General features: G+C 56.8%; 1 protein-coding gene across 2 annotated transcripts in view; it reads left to right on the forward strand.

Moving 5' to 3' along the window:
• Positions 1–1,572: 1,572 nt before the first annotated feature.
• The window catches only part of IFFO2 (intermediate filament family orphan 2), a 46,572-nt gene continuing 27,912 nt past the window's right edge, over positions 1,573–20,232 (forward strand). The window contains exon 1 of one of the 2 annotated variants that reach the window (XM_069575127.1): positions 1,573–2,586. In XM_069575127.1, the coding sequence (XP_069431228.1) occupies positions 1,916–2,586 (671 nt within the window). In that variant the 5' untranslated portion in view covers positions 1,573–1,915. The remainder of the gene's footprint in view (positions 2,587–20,232) is intronic. The other variant, XM_069575126.1, reaches the window with a different exon arrangement.

Genomic DNA, 20,232 nt, shown 5'->3' on the forward strand with positions numbered 1-20,232 from the left:
TTGCAATTCAAAAAATGCAGCCGAAAGAATGTGGAACATGCCACATATCTGGTTAAATGCATACAGTGCCAGCCGCAGGCATTCAAATGTGGGGGTCAACTCCCCCCTGAGGTTTCGACTGGGGAAATGGACAAGAGGCCAGCAGCATTGCGTAGGCAGGTTACAGTGTGTGTTTAGGGGTGGATCACTGCTCCGACGGTCTCAGCGACCTCTGTACTATTGGGATAACAAGTATGGCACCTGATATATACTTAGCATTCAATAATGGAAACTATTATCAGTATTCAAAATATAATCAGAGATGTTTGCAAACTGGTTTAAGAGACACCAGGTTTCCCTGGTGGCTCAGTGGTAAAGCATCTGCCTGCAATGCAGGAGACAGGTTTGATCCCTGGGAGGGGAAAATCCCCTGGAGAAGTGAGGGGCAACCCATTCTAGTATCCTTGTCTGCAGAATCCCATGGACAGAGGAGCCTGGCAGGCTACAGTCCATAAGGTCGCAAAGAGTGGGAGACGACTGAACGACCAACACCTTAAGAGACCCCAGGAGACTGGAGAACTTGTCTTTTTAGGGTGGTAAATCTGAAAACAGATTTGAATGAATAAATGAATGCGTCTTTGGGTCGGCGCCGCCCTCTAGATCTGTTCTGCCCTCAAGTGCCCCGCACGCGGTTGATGAAATGGACCCCCACTCTGGGGCCAGCTGCATCTCAGCCTGTACGGTGGTGGGGAGGTCATCATTCGGGGCCGGGGAGTGGTAGCAGCCCAGGCTGAGCTTGGCGGGTGTCACATGCCGGAGGATCTCAGCTCAATTTCCCTGCGCAGGTCCCCAGCATCCGCGCGGTGCGTCTTTGGGCCCGAGGACCAGCCGGCTCGGCATAGCCCAGGCCGATCTCGGGACGAGAAGCTGGGGTAAGCGGTGGAGGATCCCTCCTGGGTCCACTGCGTGGGCGACGTGCCGGTGCAAGCGCCGCCTCATCCGGGGAAGGTCGATCGAGGCCGCGCCACGCTGGACTGGGGGTGGGTGCTAATGCACCTTCGGATGCTCTGGTCCCCAGCCCTTCCGGACCGAGGTCCCCCTCACTCCGCGGGAATCGGGGACCGCGGGAGCTGGGGTGGCTGAAAGAACAGGGTAGCCTCCTTGGCAAAGACCGCGGGGGAGGAGACTCCCTGGCGAGGGAAGCGAGCGCTGCCGAGGCCGCCGGTCCCTTTAAGAGGCCGGGCTGGCTCTGCGGAGATCCCACCTGACCGCCTGCCTGGTGCAGTTCTGCGGGCCGTGTCCCCGGGAGAAGGATCGGAGCCGGGCCGGGCCTCAGGACCCGGCGCAGGGGAGGGAGGGGTCCAGTCCGGAGCTGGGCGGGGCCTCCGGTTCCCGGAGCGCCGCAGTGGCAGGCTCGGTGGGCGGGGCGAGACGGGGGTGGGCGGGACCTCCAGCTCCGGGAGCGCCGCAGTGGTGGGCTGGGCGGGGCCTGGGGCGGGGCCTCCGGCTCTGGGAGCGCCGCAGAGGAAGGCGCGGTGGGCGGGGCGCGGCCGGGGGCGGGGCCTATGTCTGCAGTGGGCGGGGCCCGCCGCAGAGGGGCAGTGCCCGCGGAGAGTCCTCGGAGCGCGGCTGCCGCGGCGTCTCCACAGTGTCTCCGACAACCCCCGGCGCCGGGACTTGCGACCCTCGCCGCCCCTTGCGAGCCGCCGCGGCCTCCACTGCGGCCCGACTCCCTTCCCTCGCCGCGGCGCCCACACCCGGGGGCGGCCCGGCTCGCAGACATCGCGGAGGCCGCGTCTGGCGCGCATCTGGAACCGCCCGGCCGGCCGCGCTGGATCCCGCGCCCGCCCTGGCCCGGCCGCGCCGGGAGCCCTGCCCGGAGCTGGAGCCGCACCTGGAGCCGCGGGCCCTGGGCCCTGAGCCGCGCGGCCGGCGCATGGTGAACTCGCTGCTGTTCGGAGAGATGGCCTTGGCCTTCGGCTGCCCGCCGGGTGGCGGCGGCGGCGGGCCCGGGGGCTGCCCCGGCGGGGGCGGCGGCGGCGGCGGGGCCGGGCCCGGGCCGTCGCCGGTGACGGCGGCGCTGCGGGACGACCTGGGCTCCAACATCCACCTACTCAAGGGGCTCAACGTGCGCTTCCGCTGCTTCCTGGCCAAGGTGCACGAACTGGAGCGGCGCAACCGGCTGCTGGAGAAGCAGCTGGAGCAGCAGCAGAGCGAGCGCGAGCGGCGGCTGCGCTACAAGACCTTCTCCCGCGAGCAGGCCGTGCAGACTGGGCCGGAGCTGCTGCGACCCCCCGCTCCCGGCGGCGGGCCGGGCGGCGGCGCGGCGGCCGGCGCCAACGCCAACCACGCCGCGGCCCTGGGCGGCCTGCCCCCCGGTGGCGGCTCGCACCCGCAGTACTACGGCCGCCTGCCCGGGACCATCTGGAGCTACACGCAGGTGCGGCGCACGGGCGGCGGCGGCGTGGAGACCGTGCAGGGCCCTGGAGTGTCGTGGGTGCACCCCGACGGCGTGGGCGTGCAGATCGACACCATCACGCCCGAGATCCGCGCGCTCTACAACGTGCTCGCCAAGGTGAAGCGCGAGCGCGACGAGTACAAGCGGAGGTGAGTGGGACCCCGCCCTGCCCCCCCCCCCCCGCACTCCCGGCTCGCGGGTTGGGGGTCGTTCCGGTCTGACGGCCCCGGGATGTGTGCGTTCCGGAGGGGCCGGGATAGGGGGTGGGCGGCCAGCTGGTCCTAGCAGGTGGGGCTGGAAGCTGTGTTTGCAGACTTGGAAAACTCGGTTTTCCAGTTCCAAGGATGGGGACCGGCGCTGACTACCGTGGGGGACACCTCCGCTCCGTCACTGGACCAGGCACATTGTTTTCTAGGTGACATAATGACCGTCGGTGTTTTACGTGATGTCACCTAATCCTCATGGCAACACAAAGTGTGGGGCATTCTTATGCTAGTGTTGTAGATGAGAAAACCGAGGCACGGATGCTAGTGACTTGCCTAAGGTGTCTTGGCTAATAGGTGGTGAAGCTGGGATGTGAGATACGCCTGGCAACTTAGGTGTTTTCCCCAAGGATGTAGTAAGTGGGCTCCCCTCTGTCAATGGGTGAAAAGAAACAACTCTTAAGTAATCCACTAACTTTCTGTTTTTCCTTGAATTAAAAAAAAATCGTGTTTCAGAGTGCTTGGGTCTGTCCACTGAGGCCAGGGCCCGCTGTCTTGCTCCAGCTCTGTCACGTCCAGCGGGCTGGACTAGACAACCAGACCTACATCAGACTGGCCACGAGTTTTAGAAACACCTCCCTTCACCTCTCTTCTCCCTACCCCCAATTCTCATGGTTTTTTTGGACCCCCAACAAACTCAGCCCTAAAGACCGAGTTATCTACACAAGCAAAGATAACCTTAGGCTGGAAGACTGGACAGTGAATGGACCCAGACCACCAGATCTGGCTGGAGTGCGGCGCAGACTGCTTGCTGAACTGGCTAGCACGTTTCTGTCCAGCCCGGATTCCCAGCTGGGAACCTGACATTGCCTCCTGCCCCCAACCTGGTTGTCAGCGTTACCTAACTGGCCTTCTGATAAGAGGAGAGGGGTTTGTCTGTAACGTATCAGGAAGGGAGCAGGGCCCTCTGCTGTCCCGGGCATGGGCAACTCTGGGTTGGGAACTGTGGCTTTGACCCCCAGGGCTTGGAGGATGCCCTGGGAAGCATCTTTCCTTCCGCTCCTGTGTCCTACTGCTCACAAGAGCACAGACCACTGGCCATGGGTCTCCTCCCTTTTCATCTCTCCTGGGCGGGCTGGCCACTGGGCAGGATTCAAGTGCCACCTCCAGCCCCTGCCAGTGAGAATCTCTGGCTGAACTGAGTGGTCACTGGCCTACTCGGAAGCCTGTTTACTTATCAGAGAAATGGGAATGATAAAATCCACCCACAGCTGTACAAGGGGCGAGTAGGCTGGTGATGCTTTTTGGAAGGTATGAAGTAATCAGATTGACATTAGTAAAGATGAGAGACTCTCTGTCAAGCTGTGAGGGGGCAGTTTTTCCCAGAGTCTCCAGTCTCTCATGCAGGGCCTGGCTTCCTGGGGAGATGTCTTGGACCCCATGAGGAGACAAGCTACTCTCCTGGGCTGGTTGTCTCTCTGTGGGCCTGGTGCCTCGCCATGGGGAGGCCACCTCTCTGCCCTGTGTGGGCAGCTTTGTTGGGGTGGGGCAGGGAAACAGGCGCTTGCTTTTGATGGTGAAACCGGGAGGGCCCTTTGGTCTGCCACTGTGGATGGTGTCGTCATGCCCCAGGCTTGCAGGGTGTTTGTTTTATTGTGTGTGTGTGTTCCTTTCGGACCTGGCTACTAAGGAGATGGAAACACCGTGCCCAGTCCTAGAGGGAGATGGATTGGCATTGAGCAATGCCCAGTTCAAGTTGCACCCAGGGTGTGGGGTGTGATGTCAGCTTCTGGTGCTGCCTGGAATGACATGGGCGCTGCTGAGACAGGTGGAGGGTGAGTGTGTCTCTCTTCCCGCCCTTGTAGGGGGCGCGTGCACCTTCTCTTCCCCCATTATTATTATTATTTTTTTTTTTTTGGTGGATTGGGGAGATGCATCTTTTCTGAAGTTGATTCAGGGCTCAAGTGGGATTTTTGCCAAAGCACATCTGCCTCCTCCTTTGAGCGAGCCTTAGTTGCCCTGTCTGTAAAGGTGATAAGAGCCTGAAGCTCCAGGCTGCCTCAGAGATGCCTTAGGCATTCCTTGAATGTTAAATAAAAATTGATGTTTAAAAAAATGTCAAATGGTCATGAAAATATGCTCACTCACTTTTGAGTTCTTACTCTTAACTCTTGGAAGTCGACTTAACGTTGATTTGTTGGTTCAGAGTCAAGTTAGAGCCACCCCCGCCTTCTCTTCGTCGGAAGAATATTCTGAGATCAGAAAGCAAACTGCTGAAAGCTGGTCCCATTTGTAGCTACTAATCTGTGTGAGTCAGGATTTTCCTGATACTCTGTGGCCCAAACCAGAGATAGAATTAAACCGAAGGTGGACCTGCCAACCATAATCCGAGTTCTAAGTGTTAACAGACCCAAATGGGCTCATCAGCCTCAAGGACTGGTAACTGTTTCCTCACTGCCTACAGTACAGGTTCATACAAATAACATTCTATGTTTATTTCTTTATTTGGGTTTCTCATAAGGATTTTCTTTTGGGAAGAGGGCAGGCATATGATCAACCTTTTTGAAAAGTGTAAGAAGCCCTGGACTAGATGACCTCAAAGGGTCTTCCCAGCCTTGACAATATGTAAATCTGAGTTTGAACTGCTAGGCCACTTCCGATCTTACGTCCATAAGATAATGAGACCAGGGTGTCTACCTGGGCTCTTGGCCGCTGAAGGCTTCAGATCCTTCCAGGTTGTCTAGCATGGGGTCCCAAGAGGGTGAGCAAAAGAAAGAGCCTGTCCTGGGGAAGGAAAGTTGCCAGCGTTTCCCCTGTCCACCTGGAGGAACTCGCTGCCTTGGAGATGCTCTTCGGCCTCTCCAAAGGGCAACCTTGGTTGTGTAGCTCAGTGTTTTCCAAGCTGGGAACTTCTGGGGTTCTACCTCCATGAACTGCGGCCATAGTCATGTATCACCATCTATATTATTATTTTTGTAAAATATTTTAAACAGCTTTGTTGTTGTTGTTCAGTTGCTAAGTCGTTTCTGACTCTGCGACCCCGTGGACTGCCGCACGCCAGGTTTCCCTGGCCTTCACTATCTCCTGGAATTTGCTCAGATTCATGTCCATTGAGTCGGTGATGCCATCCAACCATCTCATCCTCTGTCGTCCCCTTTTCCTTTTGCCCCTTCAGTCTTTCACAGAATCAGGGTCTTTTCCAATGAGTTGGCTTTTCCCATCAAGTGGCCAAAATATTGGAGCTCCAGCTTCAGTATCAGTCCTTCTAATGAATATTCAGAATTGATTTCTTTTAGGATTGACTAGTTTGATCTTGCTCTCCAAGGGACCTGCAAGAGTTTTCTCCAGCGCCACAGTTCAAAAGCGTCAATTCTTCAGTGCTCAGGCCTTCCTTACGGTCCAACTCTCATATCCATACGTGACTACTGGAAAAACCATAGCTTTGACTAGATGGACCTTTGTCAGCAAAGTGACGTCTGTGCTTTTTAATATACTGTTTAGGTTGGTCATAGCTTTTCTTCCAAGGAGCACGTGTCTTTAAATTTCATGGCTGCGGTCACCGTCTGCAGTGATTTCAGACCCTAGGAAAATAAAATCTGCCATTGCTTCCACGTTTTCCCCTTCTATTTGCCATGAAATGATGGGACCAGAGATGCTGTGATCTTAGTTTTTTGAACGTTAAATTTTCAGCCAGCTTTATTGAGGTATAATTTGCATATCGCAAAGTTTTCCCGTTTTACACATACGGTTCAATGATTTTTAGTCAATCCATCGAGCTGTGCAGCTATCAGCACGATGCAGTTTTAGAATACTCGCATCACCTCAAAAAGATCTTTCTTGCACCTCTGCAGTGAATCCCCACTTCTCCTCCAGCCCAGGCAGCCACTGACCTGCTTTCTGTCTCTGTAGACTTGTCATATAAACGGGGTCTGGCAGCATGTTGTCGTTTGTGCCTGGCTCTCTCACTCAGATGATGTTTTTGAGATTCATCCACTCTGTAGCTTATACCAGCAGTACATCCCTTTGTAATGCTGAATAATATTCCTCCATAATATTCCTCCATGTGGGTAGACCACATTTTGTTTACCCACTCACATAGTCAATAAAGTGTAAATTTAAGAAGTCACCTTTTGTGTACCACCGCACATCAGCTCATGTGCGTCACTGGGATAGGATCTGTGTTTTGGAAACGCCTACCCAAGCCAGAGCCCCTGGCCTGGTTCACTCCTGCTTTGATTTCCCTTTGGGCCAATCAGCTCCGAGCTCTTTACCATGCGGGCAGTGTGGTCACTGAAACTATAGCTGGCAAGGTTGTCAAGCGTTGATTTGGAAACCAAAACAAACATCGGCACCCTGTCACCGCGCAGTGTCACCGAAATATCCTGTTCTGAGTTTGCAGGCTGGGGGCCTTTCCCTGGGAGAGTCCTGCTGAAGCTAGCTGAACTTTAGACAGGCGGAGGGCATCAGAATGGGCATCCTAGGGACCCAGACTCCAGTGCCTGGAGCCTGCAGACCCCACTCTGCCTTGAGGCACTGTGTAACCTCGGGCCAGGCGCTGCTCTTTCTGAGCCGAGGGTCTTCGATACCCAGCAGGCTTCCTGTAGGCCCTCCCTCCCACCTCGCTCTGCGTCTGTCTGTGACTTGGAGGGTCTGAGTCAGGGCTGCTCTGCCTGCCTCCTGGGAGGGCAGGGGCCTTTCTCTGTCCCGGCCACCCTTCTCCAGCCCCAGGCCCGGCATGGTTTGGACCGGGCTGGTTTTGTTCCCAGCCTGTGCTGAGTGTCTGTGCCCTGACTCCAGTCTGCCTGGAGCTCTTGGTTTGTTTCACTGGAGCTCTGTTTGAGGTCCTGGAGGACCAGGGTGACCTTCAGCCTGGTGGTTTTCAGGCGGGCTCTTTGGAGCTCTGGGATCTGGAGCAGGGTGCTGGGAGGTGATGGGGGAGCAGCTGGGGGCAGACCACCTAGGATTTCGCCCCCATCGACCACAGCAGCTCCATTTCCATGGCTCTCAAATTGATATTCTGAGGGAGAGTCGTTTGGAAACCAAGCATTTTACAGTTTGGCAGGAAAGAAAGAAATTGCTGATTCAGCGGAATACTTTCACTTTAGAGACGGGGAAACTGAGGCCCAGAGGGAGCTGACCCACAAAGAGGGCAGAACGTCCGTCTGTCATGGAAAGTTCTGTTTCCTGCCCCGAGGCGATGCCTGCACCATTTGCCTTCTGTTGGGACTTGGCAGAATGCTCTCCACCTTTTTATGTGTCTGCCTTTAAGCATTTTTTAAAAAGCTACTTTCGGGGATGGGAGGGACTTTTGTAACAGCTATTTCTGCTCTTGAGCCGGAAGGGGCTGGGCTGTCAGCCCGAATGCGGAGCTCCAGAAAGGGGCTGGGGGTGGGCCCGCTGGACTGTCCCTTGTCTTTTTTGCCATCATGCCCCAGGAGGCCCTTGGGCAGGAGGGTGCTGGCCCCTGAGTGCCCCAAAGCCACAAGGCTTCCCCGGAAAGCTGCTCAGAGGGTTTCTTTCCCCGCACTTCCATTGTTTCTGAAGCCGCTGCGGATACAGCTTCTTTATTTCTGATTGTCCCGGTGGGGGAGGGGGCAGCTTTGGCTGGAGGAAGCATGGATGAATCCCAGCTCTCCCAGTCTCTGCGTGACTGTGGGCAGTTGCTTGGCCTCTCTGAGCTGCCTGGCCCTCTGCTATCTGTGAAAGAGGGAGACTAACTCCCCTAGAGGTCGGAAGGGGGTAAGTCAGCGCCTGGGTTAAGCACACGAGGCTCCCAGGACGTCCCCCATCCCAGAGCACCCCCGCCTCCCACCCCCCCTCGATATCTGTTCCTTTCATTTTACAAGGGTTTCTCGGCACGGCGCTGGACGCCGGGCACATCCATTTCAGGACACGTTGTCACTCTCTGTCCCTTGGAAGGCACCGGAGATGGTGCTGGGGGCGGAGGGAGAAAGGGCTGCTTCTTTGTCCAGCATCTAAAGAGGCTGTTCTTCCTACTCTAAGTGGTTGATTTGTGTCTCCGGAAATCTCCGGTCACCCCCTGCCCTTTCTCCCAGCCTCCTTTAAAAGAAACACACAAACCCCACTCCATTTAGCTCCTTCGTCTTCCAGAATCTCTTGGTTTGGCTGGCAGGCTCTCTGGGGACAAATTTGGGAGGGATTTTCAGAGCCTTACGCTGGAAGGAAGGGAATGAAGTCCCAGAAAAGTAAAGGAGGCAGGAAGCAGGAGACAGCTGACGCTGAAGATTCCTTCTCCCAGGAATTCGAGGCGGGGCTTTTTCCTTGGCCACCGGATGCGGGGCCCCTGAGCCACACACACACACACACACACACACACACACACACACACGTGCGCGCGCGCTCATGCACACATGCGCCGTCAGGCGCTCTCTCCAAGCCCGTGCCGGCATCTCCACACGTGTCGGGGTTTGAAGGACACAGAAGGGTCGGCACAGAGCTGGCACACATCCTTTGCTACCAGGAGATTCGTGGACTTCCAGGGGAATTGATCTGAAACGCGCCATGAGTCAGTGGTAGCGGAGGGCCTGGACGTTGCCCGCGGAGTCCTGGCTTTTGATCCTATCGATGCGCTGCTGCCGGGCGCTCGGGTTATTTCCCAGGTCACAGATGGCTGCAGGCTCACGGCAGGGAGGGAGGCAGCCCTGTTGTTCCCCGAGCTCTCCCCTGACCTTCTGTCGGGCATTCCTGAGCGCCCACTGCCTCCCCTGGCACAGCACCCTCCACCCTGAACTGTAGCTGCCTGGGACGTGTCTGCCCCTTCCACCGACTGTAAGCTCTGCGGGGGCCGGCTCTGGGTCTGCCCTCTTCATCTTGTACACACAGAGCCAAGCCAGGGTCTGGCTGGAGTCCATGCTGAGCAAGTATCTGTGCAGTGAGGGAGGCTCTGTGTGCCTGGCTGCTGCGTGCTGGCAGGCCCCAGCGGGTCTGCGTGGCCACTGGTGACCCACACACATGGACTCTGTATCTGGCCGACTTGCAGCTTGTAGAGCAAAAGGTCTGGATCTGGAGGTCCTGACACATCATTTCAACAAGTTTGAATGAAAACCCATCTACTGATGCCAAATGCTAGGCCCCCAGCACAGGATATAAAAACTGGGCTTTGCCTTTGCCTCCCTGAGTCTCAGTCTTCTCATCTGGAAAAGGGCGTTGCTGAAATCTGTGTCCCGACACCGAAGGACAGGCCGTGGGCTCACATGGCTACAGCGCGGGAAGTTCTAAGGGTTACATGACCGGATTTCACAGGGCAAAAGGGTGGGCGCCCTAAGGGTTGGGCAGTGCCAGCTTTGTGAGGTGGGCAGAAGTCAGGAACCAGGCTGGGCTCTGGGGAGAGGGTGGTCCCTGACCTTGCTGGCAGCATCTGGGGGTGGTACAGCCTCTGGGCATGACTGGCCGTGAGGTGCTTAGAAGAAACGAGGCTGGTGAAGGTTGCTGATGCCTGCCACGGCAGTGCCCTCCCACCTCCAATGGGCACCCCTGCTTGGCTTCCTGGGCAGGATGTGGTTTTTTACCCTAGTTCCTGATACAAGAGTAGTTGTCATTCAGTACTTAAACCTGGCAAATGCTGCTGGTTCCCTCCGGGGCCTGTGGCCTGGCTGAGCCCCCAAGGGTGTGGCGGGGGCAGCTAGAGCTGCCCAGGGGCCCAGGGGCACCCTGCTCATGGCCCTGGCTTGCCTGTGCTGTGGGCTAAGCTTCCTGTTGCCCACCTGGCAGTGGGGGCCACGGAAAGACTGGTGTCTCTGTAACTTTTCTAGAGTGACCTGTATTCTGTGCGTGCTGCCTAATCTCTTGTACCTTGATGAGCTGCTCTGTAAAATGGGGATGCAGTTTCTTATGAGTTCTGCTTCCCAGGGTTGATATAAGAATCAATTGAAACCATAGGATGTGGAAACATTGGCCAACAGGTTTAAAATAAATCATAATGGGTTAATAGCCATCATTGACTGAGTACCTACTATGTGCTAAGCCTTGTGAGGAAATCTTTAAATAAGTGAGATTTGTTTATTAGAGCCATCCTGAAAAGTGGGAATTGATTACTGTTCATTTTACGGATGCGGAGAAGGCAATGGCACCCTACTCCAGTACTCTTGCCTGGAAAATCCCATGGATGGAGGAGCCTGGAAGGCTGCAGTCCATGGGGTCTCTGAGAGTTGGACACGACTGAGCGACTTCACTTTCACTTTTCACTTTCATGCATTGGAGAAGGAAATGGCCACCCACTCGAGTGTTCTTGCCTGGAGAATCCCAGGGACAGGGGAGCCAGGTGGGCTGCCATCTATGGGGTTGCACAGAGTCGGACACGACTGAAGCAACTTAGCAGCATTTTACAGATGAGAGGTTCAGAAGGGTGAAGATGTCTGCCCCAGATGTCAAAGGAGGGCAGCCTGGGTCTCCAGACCCAAGATTCAGGCTCCTCCCCAGGGAAGATGCAGGCTGAAGGCTGGTGAAGCTGGCAAAGGGTGGCGGAGGCAGGTGGGAGGCAGGCTGAGGTGCGGGTCTCCCCGGCGCCTGACACAATATTGCTGCGGCGGGTGGCAGAACAGGAGGTGGCTGCCACGCGGGGAAGACTTCCTGCTGTGACTTTAGAGTAATTACTTTCTTGTGAAGCCAATGAATCAGTGCCGGGGCGAGCAGATGAGCCTCCCGGGTGGCCTTGGAGGGCGGTCTAGTCCCGCTGCTCGCTGAGGACCGGGCTCTGGGTAGAGGAGAGTTCCTAGTCGGCATATCCACATGGGTGGGGAAGGAGGGAGAGTGAGCAGGGAACATGAATCGTTACCTGCCGAGCACTTTGCACGTGATCTGATTTAAACCTTGTGACCACCCTCCACGATGGAAACTGAGGATCCGAAAGGAAAATTCACTTGCCGAGCCAGGGCAGGATTTGGGGCTCACACTCCAAGTTAATGCTCCCTTTGTCATGCCCAGCACCTGAGGGCCCCCCGGGCAGTGGTCAGGGGCCCTCCCTGCCTGAGGACAAGCAGGAGAGGGCAGTGGGCATTCCGGTGGCCGGAGGGAAGCCGGCCTGCGCCCTGGGCTCAGGTCTGACTTCTGCTTTTGGTGGGTGCTGTGAACTTCGCCAGGGAATGGGGAGCTTGTTACAGTCATCCTGTGTCTCTTGGTGGGGAAGATGAGACTGCTGGGTATGGTGTCCGAGAAGCTGGAGTTCTGTTCTCTGGACAGTGGCTGGGCACCCACCTTGTGCCAGGCCCCGTGCTGGGTACTGGGGTGAAGCATGCACAGCCCCTGCCCTCAGCAGCCCAGAGTCTGGGGAGCCAGGCAAATGGGACAATACCACCTGACAAATCCCTGCCCAAATAGTACCTGTGCACATTACGGGCACAGTAAACAGTAATTAATTAGTTAAAAAATATTTCTATACCATTTACACTCTGCCAGGTGCTATTCAAAGCAGTTTAATTCGTGGAACCTCATAATGACTGTAGGAGTTGCATACTATTAGTGGCCCATTTTAGAGATGCTGAAACTGAGACCCTGAGGGCCAAGACAGGAAGCAGCAAGCCAAGATTCAAACCCAGGAAGTCAGGCTTCAGACCCAACCTCTTACTCTTTGTGGTACCCAGGAAGGGGCATATTAATTGCAGGCAGCTTTCTTCCTCTGAGCCTCAGTTTTCCCTGCTGTGAAATGGGGGTAATAAACCTGGCTTCAGGAGGCTGTTTGACAGATTAAACCAAGTGATGCATGTGGCAGCATGTTATAAATTGTCGCGTTCTGTGCCTGTGATGATGTGGAGAAGGCAATGGCCCCCCACTCCAGTACTCCTGCCTGGAAAATCCCATGGACGGAGGAGCCTGGTAGGCTTCAGTCCATGGGGTTGCGAAGAGTCAGACACGACTGAGCAACTTCACTTTTACTTTTCACTTTCATGCCTTGGAGAAGGAAATGGCAACCCACTCCAGTGTTCTTGCCTGGAGAATCCCAGGGACAGCAGAGCCTGGTGGGCTGCTGTCTGTGGGGTCGCACAGAGTCGGACATGACTGATGCGACTTAGCAGCAGCAGCAGCAGTGCCTGTGATGACCGTGCTCGGAGGCCCTGGGCCCAAACCCACACTGCCGCCGCTTCTGCAGCTTCCCGGGCAACCAGGGGCCGCTTGAAGTTCCATGAAAGGTCTTGTCCTCCCCTTGCCTTAATAGCAGATCTTCCCTTGGTCGCAAGTCAAGCTGGGATGGGGTGCTGGACAAAACCTTTGAAACGAAACAGCTCGGAGCAGAGCCTTTGTACGTGACTTGGAGGTCGGGGAGAGAGGAGTCCAAGAGTGTTTCCACCGCTTATCAGCCCCGTGACCTTGAGGGAGACCTTGATTTCTTATCTGCAACATGGGGACCACTAGCCCTGTTGCATGAGTGGCAAGAGAAAGGGGAGGACAGTGCTGAGGCATGGGCAGCTATCGTGAGGACGCTCAGCGAGGCCGGGGGCTCTGTGGGGAGGAGCGGGGGGCGCTGGGGCCCTGGCCTGGGCCACGCCGGGCAGGGGCTGGCTCCGAGCTGGCTCCGAGATGCTTGCTCAGCGCTCTCCGGCCTCCGTGCTCCGACTTCGGAATGTGCTCCTGCACGCAGCCCCCTGTGCGTCTGCTGCTCAATGGAGAGACACCCCCGCAGTGGAGACACTGCCTTCCACCCTCTTAATTGGCCACTTTTATTACTCGGGTTATTTAAGAAGCTTCCTGGCTCGCTGCCGCCTGTTGGCCATCTAGGGGGAGGGGAAGAGCTGCTGGTCTAAGTGGACCTTGTGAAATTCCCCGGCAGACAGGCTCCTCTCTGGGCAGGGTCAGGACATCTTCCCAGGACCCGTGGGCACCCCGCCCCCGGCCCCGATTTGCCCTGGCCAGCTGTAGTAATGGGTAGAAGGCCATCCGGGGAAGGGGAGGAGACTGAGACTGGAATCAGTTTGGGAAAAGCGCGTTGCAAAGTCAGAATGCTGGACCAGAGAGGACCCTGGTGGGACTCTGTCGTGCCTGAAACCCAGCGATTCTGGAAGGCAGCTGAGCCAGCTTAAGGCCAGTCAAGGAAGGCTTCCTGGAGGAGACAGTAGCTGAGTTGTGTTCGGAAGGTCGAATAAGAGTGGAGGAGAGGGGGCACAGGGTGCTGCAGGTGGAGAGAGCAGTTTGCGCAGAGGCCAGGAGCTGAGAGGGCCGGGCTGGTGGCTTCCGGGCGGAGTCGGGACACCGCTAGGTGGGCTTGCTCTTTCCCTCCCCTTTCTGCGCCTCCCTCCCTGCTCGTCGCCTTCTGGGCTCTCTTTGTTCAGTTTTGCTGTCTCTCATCCTCTCTCCCTCTCTCTCTTCCTTGTTTTGGCTTCTCACCCCTGCCCGATGCCAGGCCTGCGTGGGGGCTCTTTGCCTCCTGCGAGGCTCCATGAGCCCGTGTGTCTGTGAGCGTGGGGCCGGGAGCCCGTGGCTCTCCCCTGTGGACGTGGAGCACCCTGGGGTCAGGACCCCACAGTGCGCACTCGTTGCACTTTGGGGCTAGGGTCTTGGCGTCGTGGTGGGGGGCAGAGGAGGTTGGAGAGAGAGGTAGTTGCCGGGTTAGAGGGCAGTGCCGTCCCGGGGGCCTCAGCTTCCCCTGCCGCCATCAAGGTCCGGGCCTAGGAATCGACGTGGTTCTAGACGCGGGTCGGGGCTGCGGGGACTAGGCGGCTCAGCGCTCCTCTCCCAGCTGACCGCCCTCCCGCACCCCTTCCTCTGACCTCCTGGTGGGCCCAGAGGGTTTGAGGCTCTCTCTGAGATCATCTCGGCCCTCCCCTGCTTCCAGGAGACATAGTTCTCGTGTCATCCCAGATGCTGTCTTTTGGAGAAGGCCTTCTGGGAGTTCATCCCTCAGTGTGGTGTCTTTTTTTCTCTCTACTCCCACTTAAATACACATGGCCATTTTACCGATGAGAAACCTGAGGCCCGGAGAAGGAGAGCAGCTCTCCTGAGGTCACAGCACAGTAGGGGCTGGAACCCAGTCCCCTAAACAGGGTTCCTTCGAAACTCTTGAGCTAAGGGATCCTTCTGGAGGCTGCTGGTCCTTTAAGGAGGGGTTTGGAAAGCTCCCAGAGGTCAGAGAGCTTAGCGTGAAGAGGTCTGGGAGCCTGTCGAGGTGGCGCCCACAGGGACCGAATGAACCCTGCCTCTTGGCCAGACGGCTGGGTCCCCAGTGCTGCAGAGCTGCACGGGAGATATCCGAGGCCGTCTTGGGTTCGTCTCCTTGTAGCAGGACACAGCTCCCTAAGCTCGGCCTGACGCTGGCGTCTCGGGATGGTGACTGACCTGCCGACCCTGTCTGCCAGCTGCGCGCTCAGCTGTGCGTCTCTCTGTGCCTTGGTTTCCTCTGGTATGAAACGGGATGGTGAGACCCACAGCACTGTCGACGAGCCTGGCCCAGTGCGGGCCGTTCCCACCCCCTCTTCTCTGGGGTGAGCCCTGGAGTTGGAGGTCTGAGGACTTTGCCCATAGTGAGAAACTGGGTGAACTACAAAGGCTGACCCCCGAGTCCCCACAAAGACCGTGTTTCTTGAGTCCACAGTCTGGGGCTGTGTCCTGACAAATAGTATGGACGTTTATACAATTGTCTATGGAAAATCTTAATATTACATTGTAACTGGTTTTATACTTGCCTTTAAATAAAATACTGACGTTTACAACATTAGGACTCATTCGTGTTGGGAGACAGGCTGGCGCTCACCAGGCTACAGACAAGCCAGGATTAACCTGACGCTGAGCTCAGGGGATCCCTAATTCATAGGTTGTCCCTTTCTGGGCCTTAAGGCACAATACATCCACTGTTGTCGCCCTTCAGTTGTTAAGTCATGTCCGACCCCTTGTGACCCCATGGACTGCAGCATACCAGGCTTCCCTGTCCCTCACTATCTCCTGGAGTTTGCTCAGTGGTGGCACCCAGCCATCTCATCCTCTGTCGTCCCCTTCTCCTCCCACCTTCAATCTTTCCCAGCATCAGGGTCTTTTCCAATGACTCAGCTCTTCCTATCAGGAGACCAAAGTACTGGAACTTCAGCTTCAGCATCAGTCCTTCCAGTGAATATTCAGGGGTGATCCATGGGGCTTTAAAAAGAAGCGATTTGTTCGCTCTTCCTTGGTTATACTGTCAGCCTGCGATCAGGGCTTTCACTTGGGTGGGAGCTCTGATCCTGGAGTGGGACTACCTGGGCTTTGCATCACCACCCCAGGCCTCAGTTTTCTCATCTGTAAAATGGGGCTGACAGCCCTAGCTTGTGGTTGTAATGAGGCTCCAGTGAGATGGGGCACACCGAGGCCCAAGCGTGGTGCAGGCCCCTGAGCTGCTATTGCTCTATGCCTCTGTCTCAGCCTGGCCCTGCCTCCCCAGCCCCCAGGCCCCACACAGTGAGCACAGACTCGGCCCTCCCGCTTCTGCTTCCGGCTGCAGAGTGGCCTTTGTGTTCAGAGCACTTCCCTTCCCCAGCCCAGCCGCCCTCTTGACCGGCTGGGAGGAGGTCACATCCCCCGTCCTCCCCAGCAGGCTGTTGGCAGAGGGTCACTGTAGGGCGAGACCTGGCCCCGAGGCTGCGGCCAGTGCGCTGTGTCGCCTGGACCCTGAGGCTCCCAGGGGCCTTGTTGGAGGGTGGTCTTGAACGGGGAGTCTCTCTCTGTCCCTGCCTCCCAAGTCCCAGCAGCCTTGATGCGGAGGAGGCCTCAGATCATCTCAGCCCTGTCCTGAGGTCTCGTCGTGTGGAGGGGCAGAGCTAGAGTTCGAACCTGAACCTGGTGGACTCTTCTAGTCTCAGCCCGGACTCAGTCTCCCAGGCTGAGGAATGGGTACACATTCCTGGCCCCGGCCCTTGGCCTCAGATACAGGGGACAGGGGTCAAGTCCTATCTCGCACTTCAGGGGTCGCTGGGGCAGCTCTTCCTTCTTAAAGCCACGGGAAGGTGGCTTCCAGGTTCTTGTGAGCCCACAGGCTGTCTCTGCCAGGGCTTGTGGGTGAAGCCCTCACTCCCAGACCTAGGCAGAAGGGTGATGTTGAAGGCTGTCCTGGCGTTGGTTGCCCAGGGTTGACGTCAAGGCAGCCGGTTTAGGGTTTCGTCTCCGAGACAAAGGCTGCTTTGTAGCTTCTGCTGGGCTTAAATCCTGGCTATCACCACCCCCAAGGTGGGAAACGAGGTGGAAAGGATCACAGGGCCCAAGCAGAGAAGCTCTGGGAGGCTCGGGTTGTCCTCATCTCCTCCCAGAAGGAAGCCAGGACCTTGGAACCCCGTAATATTCCCCTCATGGTTCCCCGAGAGCATCCTGTGTGGCTGATACAGTTTAAAACTTCACAGCCTTTTTTTTTTTTTTTTTTACTGCACAAGATTCTTAAACTTCACAAGACTCTTGAAGGGTGGATGTGGTTGTGCCCACTGTACAGATGGGGAATCCGAGTCTTGGCAGGTGAAGCGTCTTGTCACTTGCCACGGCCAGAAAAGGGGCAGAGCCGGCGTGTGAACTTGAGTCTCAGAGGATTGTCACTAGGCTTCTACCACTGCCCAGCCTCGTTCCAGACGCAGCTTTGGGAGGGTGCTTTAGGAGGTGGAGGCGCCCCGGGGGGAGACTGGAGCAGATAGGTCTCATGGCTTTTGGGAACCCGAGCCTCCATTCTCAGGATTCAGAGTTGGGTCACAGTGCTTGGAGCCTGTTGCATACTTGAGTATGTGTGCATAGGTGTGTGCACCTATGTGTACAAATTAGAGAAAGGGGGTTGGATGCTGGGAGGTGTGTATCCTGGGAACGTGGTTCCAGGGAGCCCTTGAGGGCAAGAGAAAGGAATCGTTCCAGCAGACGCTGAAGACCTGCTCTCCTTTTTCAGGGACTCCTCCACTTAATCATCCACCCATCCGCCCTTCCATCACCCATCCATCCATCTATCCATCTATCCATCACCTCTCTATTTATTCATCCATCCATCCACCCTTCCATCCATCCATCCGTCCATCCATCTACCCATCCATCCATCTACCCATCCATCCATCATCCATTTATCCATCCATCCATCTATCCATCATCTGTCTGTTTATTCATCCATCCATCTATCCATTTATCCATCCCTCCATTTATCCATCCATCCATCCATCATCTGTCTATTCATCCATTCATTTATCCATCATCCATTTATCCATCCATCCATCTATCATCTGTCTCTCTATTTATTCATCTGTCCATCCATCCATCATCTGCCTATTTATCATCCATCCATCCATCTATCCATCATCTGTCTCTCTGTTCATCCATCCATCCTTCCATCCTTGCATTCATCCATACGTCCCTTCTTCCCTCCCTCCATCCACCCTCCTCTCTATTTATCCATCCCTTCATCCATCCATCCGCCATTTTTAGAGTGCTTGTGCTTGGCCCTGTGCTTGGCTTCTGGGGATGATGGCAGACTCCTATCCCTAGGGAGTTCGGCAAATGACTGTTAAATCAGAGCCGCAGGAATCCTTAGAGATGTCTGATTTCTCCCCCAACACGCACTTTTCAGAGGGGTAGTCACTTGCTGGAGGTCATAGCCAGCGTTGGTGGCAGACCCGGGACTCGCAGCCACGTCTGTGGAGCCCAGCCCCATGTTCTTGCGTCTCTGCTGGGCTGACAGGCGGCTCCGCTCCTGGCCGGCAGCCCTCTGGCCCTGTCCTCCCCTCCTCGGTTGTTTCGATGTGTTCTTGGGCTTTTCGCAAGTCGTCTGCAGCCTCTGTCCTGAGATGCTGGTTGGACTGGCAGGCAGGCCCCAGGCCGCAGCTGAGCCTGGCTGTGCTGTGCCCTGAGATGATGCCGTTGTCCATTTGGGACATCAGATTGGCTGGACACCCAAGTGCAGAGACTCTGAGGTCCTGCTTTGCTGTGGAGACTGGCTTGCTGTCTGCAGAGGGTCTCTAGCTGTCATCTGTTCCTCTCTGGCCTTGAGGGTAGGACCTCTGCAAATCCCATTAGAGATTTTAGAGCCTGGGAGGGGCATTCCAGAGCCTTCCCCTCGAGGCATCTTCTGTAAGGACATCCTTGCAGCCTCTTCCTGGTCTCTGGCCCCGATGCCGCCTGCTGCATTTCCCTTTGTCTAGCCTTCTGTCCAGTAGGGGGTTGGGTGGGGCACTGCCTGGTGAAGACCCTTCCCGCCTTCTGCAGGCCGCATCAGTCCCCCTCTGAATCCCAGAAGCTTCCTTTCTTCCTGCCTGAAGTCCTCTTGACTCATGCCCGCGCTTGGTCGTGGTTGGGACATGCTCTTGGTGGAGAAAGGATCTGACTGGTCCCTCTAGGATTCCATGAGTTCCTGGGGGTGGGGAAGGGAGGAAGCACATTCCTTCTCCTGGAGTCATCGTGCCCTCTGAGCGGAAAGTGGCCCTGGAGCCCAGGGATCTCCCGGGCCAGCTTTCCTGATGGGGAGACTGAGACCCAGAGAGGCTGAGCAGCGTGTCTGCCACCTTCGGTCAGACTGCTGGGGTCGGGTCTCCTCCTTCACAGGCCAGTGCTATTTCTGGACGATTGGGTCAGGGAGTGGGTTTTTCCGCCTGATAAAGGTAGCTGACGGCCTTTGGACCTGGCAGTCTCTGCCTGGATGGGTGTCCTAGAAGCAAGGCAGCGGCTCCACGGGGCTCCCCAGCCAGGATCCAGCACCCTCCTGCCCGCCGTCTGGATTGGCAGACTCCTGGTGGGCCGGGCCTGCCTCAGAGCCGAGCGGTGGGACCTCCTCCACTCCCATCTGCCCTGCGGCTCCCTTTCACTCCACAGCCTCTCTGACTCCCGTTTAGCGAGCCTCTCCCTGGGAGGCCCCTCACCTCTGAGGGTGGAGGGCAGGAGGCCTGACTGTTATGGACAGTGATTAGGGGTCAGGGGGACACCGAGTCCCGTGGCAGGGGCAAGAAGGGGTTAAGAGCCCTGCCTGCTGGGGCAGGACTCCCAGCCAGTGTCCTGGCCCCTTAAAGCAGCCAGGCCAGCTGGCTTGGCAGACGTCACACCAAGAGCCATCTGTCCCAAGGCCAAGTCACCAGGAGGAGGCTGCCTGCTGCCTTTGTGGGCCTGCTGGGGTGGGCGTGGACCAGCCGTCTGTCCCTGGGAGGCCGGCAGGTTGGGAAAGGGCCACAACCCCTGGCAGGCTGCCTGGAGGGGGTGGCTGGCAGAGGGAGAGCCTGAGCACCCAGGGGTGGTCGGAGCTTCGTTGTGCAAATGGGTCCTGGGACCATCTGGGATGCAGGCAGAGTAGGACACACACCCAGGCCTGCTTGCTGCTGCCCGTGGGGCTCCAGCCCACAAGCTCATTCATTCATCCAGTACGTAAACAGGGGTTGAGGGCCTGCATGTGCTGGCTACTTGGATACCAAGCGCCCGAGAAGGACCCAGAGAATGAAGCCTCTGAGGGGCAGAATGGTGCGTCTCAGTCAAGCCCAGAACCCTGGACCCTGAAACAACAACCCCCCCACCCCCACCCCAGCCCCATCCCCAGCAGCTGGAATTGAGGTCTGCTCACTAAGGTGGAAAGTAACGTGAGATGCTGGGTGTTCATGATCTTGTATATTTTCATAACCCAGTGAGGTAGGTACCGTTGTTACCCCATTTTATAGATGAGGGAACTGAGGCTCC

This window comes from Ovis canadensis, chromosome 2, assembly GCF_042477335.2.
Source record: "Ovis canadensis isolate MfBH-ARS-UI-01 breed Bighorn chromosome 2, ARS-UI_OviCan_v2, whole genome shotgun sequence".
Lineage (NCBI taxonomy): Eukaryota > Metazoa > Chordata > Mammalia > Artiodactyla > Bovidae > Ovis > Ovis canadensis.